The sequence below is a fragment of the Nematolebias whitei genome, chromosome 22 (assembly GCF_014905685.2).
Source record: "Nematolebias whitei isolate Nwh7 chromosome 22, NemWhi1, whole genome shotgun sequence".
Lineage (NCBI taxonomy): Eukaryota > Metazoa > Chordata > Actinopteri > Cyprinodontiformes > Rivulidae > Nematolebias > Nematolebias whitei.
In genome coordinates, this window is record NC_056519.1 from 15,785,653 (window position 1) to 15,792,849 (window position 7,197).

The 7,197-nt window shown below is 36.7% G+C and overlaps 1 protein-coding gene across 1 annotated transcript; it reads right to left on the reverse strand.

Annotated features, from left to right (window-relative positions):
* On the reverse strand, positions 1-2,443 carry rad51ap1 (RAD51 associated protein 1). Its single transcript, XM_037695967.1, has 9 exons — positions 2,427-2,443; positions 2,303-2,349; positions 1,545-1,680; positions 1,055-1,158; positions 893-967; positions 695-802; positions 441-617; positions 235-369; positions 1-146 (listed from the first exon to the last, which is right to left on the reverse strand). The coding sequence occupies exons 1-9, from the start codon at positions 2,441-2,443 to the stop codon at positions 1-3; spliced, it is 945 nt and encodes a 314-aa protein (XP_037551895.1).
* Between the last annotated feature and the right edge of the window lie 4,754 nt (positions 2,444-7,197).

Consider the following 7,197-nt stretch of genomic DNA (forward strand, 5'->3'; position numbering starts at 1 on the left):
TCAGTGACTCGTAACACTCGGGTGAAGAGGTTTGACTCGAACAAGTCGGGACAGTCCCAGACGCAGACCAGGACTGGGACCAGGACTGGGACCAGGAGACTTCCCTGCTGGAGTCTGAGACAAAGTGGGACTTTTACCTATTTGAGCTGAGGAACAAAAACAGTTAAAGCACTGTGTTAATTTTACTGAGCCACACTTGGACGGTAAAAAGAGACATGTTGGAGCTGGTTTCACCTGGCGGGGTCCATCTTGGTACTCGGCCACCTGCTGGGCTCAGAGCTGGCTTTGATGCAGAAGCTGTCGTGGACGGAGCCGGTCTTTTGGGAGCAGACTTGGCTGATGGAGGAGTTCTCACTGGGGTGGAAATTGCTGTGAGACAAAAAATGATCTTTATACAAACAAGAAAGTAAATCTGGAAGGAGTGAAACACAGAAACGCACCTGAAGCCTGCGATTTAGAACTTGATGGTTGTTTTTGTTTTTTAGACGCAGGAGTTGGTTTGGTTTGATCTTTTTTGGCCACTTTCTCCTTTTTAGTCCTGATGACTTTCTTTACTCGAAATTCCTCCTCTTCGCTTTCGGACGGCTCACTGTAATCATCATCATCACTTTCTACATCTGGGAACACATTCACACACGAGATGTTTGCAAAAACACTTTGACGGAAGCTTCAAGAGTATTAAAATAATAATAACCTGGCGTCAGTTTGGGTTCATAGTCCTCGTCTTGATCCTGAACAGCTTTAGTTTTTCTCTCTCCAGAGGAGGCTGGTGATCTTCTCTCTGACGTGATTCTGTCTAAGCCTGAAGATGAGCATTATTTTTAAAAAGAAAAAAAGATTTAAACGCTTTTCTCTGGTGTGAAGATTTGGACAAAAAAAGGTTTTGTTTTACCCAAAACTGCAACATCCACACTGCAGTTGGACAGGTGCACAGAAGCTGGGTCTGTGTTTTCATCTTTGACATCTGCTGGATAACAGTGGCAAAAAAAATATAAAACGCCACGGATTTTCAGAAAGACAAAATGTGATGTTCATTTCACGAGCTAAAGCAAACCTTTACTGTTGGGAGCGTCCTTTAAGCCATCTGTGTTATTGAGCGAGGACAGCGTGATGGCAGCTTCAAGATCTCTGTCATTCAACTTTTCATCCAGCGGTTTTCTGAAATAAGTATTATTTTTGACAAGATGTAAGTTTTTTTTTTCTGTTTCAAGCTCTTAAATTATGTTTTTAATGAATTAGAAATAATGAAACGGCTACCAGGTCAACAAAACAGCACAATGACACGTAACTAAAACTGTTGGGAGGCACTGCAAGTTCATTCAGTTGGTTTTATCATATCCTACTGATTATTTAAAGTTTCTACACACAAAATGGTTTTACAGCAATAATCAGCTTTTGAATCTAAAGATCTTTATTTATTTGCACAAAACAGACAACTTGCTCTCAGATCTTTGCATAATAATGAGCATAAACGAGTCCTTGAAGGCATCATTTTCATATTTGTTAAAAAGCGAGCATGAGTCTGGATTCTGCTCGGCACCCACCTGCTCTTCTCGCTCCGCATCGGCTGGAAGTTCGTCTCCTGGCTGAAGGACTTGCTTGAAGATCTCCTCTGCTCCTGTCCCACACCCTCCTTGGCCTTTTTGCTCGGTGGTGCTTTCACACAGGCAAAATCCTCATCTGAAACAAAATGAAGACAGAAAACATACAAGTCTGTTTAAAGAGAAAACTGACTGCTCTCATATTATGTAGAAACTCTTAGTGCTGATAATGACGCAATCCCTAACAAAATAAAACTTAAAAGCGCATAATTAGTTTAAATTTTAATCAAAACAAAAGGATGTAAATGCCCTGACTTAGTGCTCTCCATAACAGATTGGGAGATTATACCACAACAATGAGTCTTTATTTGTCAAGATCGGCACAGTTGTGGTTCTGTACGTCTAATCTGTACTATAAAATTCAAATTTCATCAAAACAAAAGTTAATTCAGATTTAGTTTGTAGCACAAACTGGTTCAAAACAGATAAAAACAACGAGCTATTCAAATTACTGTCAACAAACTTTCCTTGCACATCAAGGGAACACTGAAAGTTTCAATAGATGCACACCAGATTATTACCAGACGTTAGTGCTGTTTGTTTATTCATACACTAAATTGCATTTACCTTTAAGCAAACGAAGAGTTTTCTATTTTAATTTTTAAATGACAGCTTATATGTCAGCTGTGATGAGCAAAAGCAATAATTAAACTAGAATAGATATGTATGTAAATCAAGGTTGAACATAGGAGTGAACTCACCGTCGTCCAAGTCTTTGGACTCACAGTAATTCACAGCCTTTGTCTTCCTGAATGTAAACAACAAACAACACAATTATTGAAGAAATGAGGACATAACCCGGCGCTGACAGAAGTGGTTGCTCACCGTGATGGTCGGTCCATAACTTGGAAAAATAAAGAGCTTTAGCTAACAACAGCAACATTAGATGGTTGTTACAAACCAAGCTAACTAATAGTTAGCTGACAAAGACTTAGTTAAACATACTAAAATCTAATAATAAGGTGTATTTATTTAAGCTAAAACGTTAAACTTTCCAATTCGGGACGTTTTAGTTGCAAAAGTTAACCGAGTCAACTCGCTGTTTATCCTTCCCGCCTGAACTGACAGGAAGTGACGTTTTGTTGAACAACCTGACAAACCCGGAAGCTGATTCGTCCGTATATAATTTATTTTCGTATTTAATAAATAAACCAAACCTGTAATCGATTTTTTAAATTTTATAGAAACACAAGTTTCATCATTTATATTTTCATTTTTTTTAAGGATTTTTTTTTAATACGTGCCAAATATTTTGTCGAATCAGCTCGGTTTTTTTTTTTTTTTTCAGCTCAAAGCTTTACTTGAAGTGAAGAGATTAACAATGTAAATAATGTTCAAAATCTTTGAGTTGTTATTTCAGGGGAAAAAAATGGAGAAAAATAAACATTTCTAGCTTAAGTGAGTTTTAAGCCAATTTTATGACAAGAAGTAAAATTTAGGATCGAGTTCATTCATTCAATTTATACAGGTTCATCCCATCGCTTGTGTATTAGGAAAACAATTGTCATTTTTATGTTTTCTTGAACTGCTGTTTACTTTTACCCCTATATTTTTTTCTTTGTGGACTTGAAGATAAAGACAAAGATGAGATATATGGATGCAGTTAGAGAGGACATGAAGATAGCTGAAGTGAGGGCAATGAGATGGAGGAGGATAAGTCACTGGGACAACTCCTGAAGAAGGAACAGCAGAAAGAAGTGGACTTGAAGATTCATCAAATATAAACAATAAAACATCAAAAAAATATATGAGAACTGCATGAAAGTGCATGTTTGACAAACACCATTTTTGTAACAACTATCATAAAAAACATTGATTTTCACGCATCTTAAAATCTGCTTTTATTTAACTGTGAAGGAAGCATGTGAACTGTTTTGCACGCTAAAATCTTTCAATAAATGTGTGTAAAATAGTATAGTACCAACCCAATAATATAGTAGTTCTCACCCACACGCATATTCATACAGCCTCTACTACGTCTCTACAAAAGATAATTAGAATAAAATCTTCAAGTGATGATTCCTTCACTCAGCATTATAGCAGGTGTGACTATGCAAAAAGATGCATTAATCTGTTAATAAATTTGTTGATACTGGAATACCAGTAAAATTCTGTGAGGTTAAATTATTATAGGATGAGCAACAATTTATGTAAAAAAAAAGTGAGTATAAGAAAAGCAAAAAGTATTTTTCTTTCAAAAGTTAAGATACCAATAAGTTTGTGGAGGTAATCATGTAACATCATCATTTGGACAGTTTCCTTTTGGTTTAGAGCTCCTCAGATTTGAAACAATCAACTAACACCAATAAAACTGTTATCTAATGTGAGCTTTTTTTTTTAAACTGTGTTCCCTAGGTTTAAGTTTTCCATTTTGATGAATCCTATAGTTAGGGGTGGCTTGTAGACTGATGGAGGAGTGAATGAAGAAGTGCAACCAAAGAAAGAAAGAAAGAAAGAATTTGGTTTAAAAAGCTGGCTAGTCAATAAAATGAAGACAGAACTGGGAGGCCAGGCATACAACACAGAGAGAAGTAGCAAAGGTAAAGTAAAAACCAGATTACAGTGATTTGGGTTAGAAACGACATTTTCCTCTTGAGAAATATCAGACAAGTCTCACGCTAACAAGTGGAGAGAGCATGGAAAATGTAAGGAGTCTTCTGAGGATCTGATGAATGAAGCAAATGAGAGAAGGACAGATAGAGGAAAAGTAGTGAACCAGGAAGTGCAGAGATTAGTGAGGATTAGAAGCACAACACCAGCAGATTTAACCAACAGAACGCTACATTCAAATCCATTTGGATTTCTTGTACGTACATAATCAGTTAATACACACCTAAAATCATCATCTAATTTAACGGTTAAAACAAAAGTCGTCAGTGTTGTAATCTATTTTCCTGTTGCGATTAAACGAGGAAACATTGAGACACAGCATCCATAATACGGTCTAAAACACCTACAGCACACAGCTGCCAAACCTACAATAAGTTTGCACAAGCTCATGTGTGGGTGTGTGGCAGCACCAAAATAAAAAAGTAAACACCTCCTATTTAAAAAGAAAAAAAATGTATAAAAATGTGGTTAAAAACTAATAAAACATTTAAATACGTGTTTAAATACGTGTTTGCATACTGTGATTTAAGACCTATTAATGTTACATTTAGGAAGTACTTAAAACAGTTGTGTATCTGGATTACATACCCACTAACATAAATGACTTCTTTTTACAATACAAATAAAAATAAGCAGTGAAAATGTGTGGCAGTCCTGCAGATGGCAGCATAAACCTACAGGCCTCACACCACAGAGGTCCACTGTGACCAGCTGATTTACATAAAACTATAAAGCTGACACATCCTCAGCTGCACAGTCGCCCACACCCGGGCCGGAAGCAATCACACCTCCCGCTGAAGTGAAATTGAAATCTCTCCATTTTTGCCTGCATTCCAAGAAAGCAGCTGCTGCACTGAGGGTTGTCATTTTCCACTTTCTGAGTGGGTGGCTGTCTGCTGTGGTTTTGTCATACGGTGGACCTGCAGGGACTCTCGGGGACATGATGGTCCGTGTTTTTGGACCCAGACAAGGGAGGAAGACATGGAGCCTGGGGCCAAAAGGTCCTGTGGTCGCACATTCCTAAACTCCTCCAGCGCTGCCTACATTGGGGACCAAAATATCCCCTGGAGTCATGCAAACACTGCGGTTACATCACGTCTCTGTTCACACATATAGATGTTTACATTGTAATTGTGACAATGTCACAACAGCTGCAGTAAAGATAGGTGACACGTGCACCGCTTGATTAAGTCGAATATCTTTTAAATGCAAGAAATAAGAGAAAAAATAAAATTAAAATAAAAGTTTTTCCTTTAAAAAAGTTTAAAAAAAAGCTGCAGCCAGACTCACTGGGGTGACCATGGTAACTACAACCAGTGTCTCTCGCTCCCTGACTGTCGACTTAATGAGAAGCAGACAGAAACAGACTGAAAAGTAAGCCTGAAACAGTCACTAAGTGAAAACTATCATCCGGGTCTTACAAATTCTTGAAGCAGCAGCTGATGGTCACATTTTATATTTCTACTCTGTTTTGTGTGGAGAAGAATGGGTTAAAAACACCTCCCACTTACAGATTTGAAGAAAGTATTTTAATCTAAAATATGACTGAAACTTGGTTTCAATGATTTTAAAATGTTTTCAAAAGTTATTGTGACATCATCAACTCTAGGCTAAATATACAATGAAATAATCTGTAAAACAATAAAAATAAACTGTGTAAAACCTATTCAGACGTGCAAAGTCCAACTTTCTGGGACCACCCTTTAAAATTTGAATGTGATATATGATATAAAGCTCCAAAGAGAGTTTCTCTCTGTGTTGCAGAATTATATTAACTTTGGTGAATCTGTTTAGTTAATTTTGTCCCATTGTACAGCAAACTGCCACCAAAAGTGATGACATCATTCCTGATCGAGCAGCCTGTTTTGATCAGTTTAATGTTTTATTTTAAAGTGATTCAATTAGAAACAACAGTGCTTCTGCACTGGCATCCTTAAAGATAAGCATTTATACCTAAATAATAGAATATATATATTAAATTACAAGTTAATAGCAGGTTTATCATTTATAATAGTAATAAACATGAGTGTAATGAACCCAACAAGTCTGTAAAAACATAAATTTGATTGTTTTAAAGCAATAAATTTTGGTTGACGTCCTTTAACATTTAATATTTTGTATTATAGGAAACACAATATAAAAATGTATTGTGCATTATCAGTGAGTGCAATGTCATATTGCAAAGAACTGCTATGACCGCAATAAATCATAGACCAATATATACTTTGCATTTAAATTCAGCAGATTAATATCACATTCAGTCTATCTAATGAACTCTTAGGGCCTAATCTAATCTAAACCAACCTGGTTTAGATTATAATGACGTCAACATAAAATGAGGAAAATGTTGTTGAATCAAATGATCCTGCAATTTTAATATTGAACAATAATGTCGCAGATTACGTTTTTCTAATTTTATACAGTCCTAAAATATACAACAAAAAACACGTAGCTTTGCTACCGTGAATATTTGATTATGCATAAAGGCTATCATATAATACACGTTTGTGACGGGGCACATTTATTCTTTCTATTCATTTCCTACACCAAGTTTTATTTAGCCTAACAGGCACTTTATACCTGACTATTTTGAAAGCAGATTGGTTTAGCTTGCTTGGCTTCGGTGAGGTCATCAGTAGTCTTAATTTGAGCTTGTTAGGTGGAAGTGGTCAGGAGGCCATTACCCCCCTCCCAACCACTGATGTGAATGCCATCATTATGCAGTTGTATATTATCTCAGAGTGCTTGTTTGTGTGGAGTTCCACAAGTCCAGCGCCGATGCCCCTGTATGGTTGTTCCGCAGGCGGGGACTGCACTGTTGTTATTTACATTCCAAAAACATCAAAAAATGGAGGAAAATATATTGATGATTGATCATGATTTTTGTGTCATATTATACTTTTCGCTCATGAAGACAAACGACTCCATCACAGAGAGAAAAGTCATCGGTTGTCAGCTTTAGGATGAATATCATGATTAGCGTTGG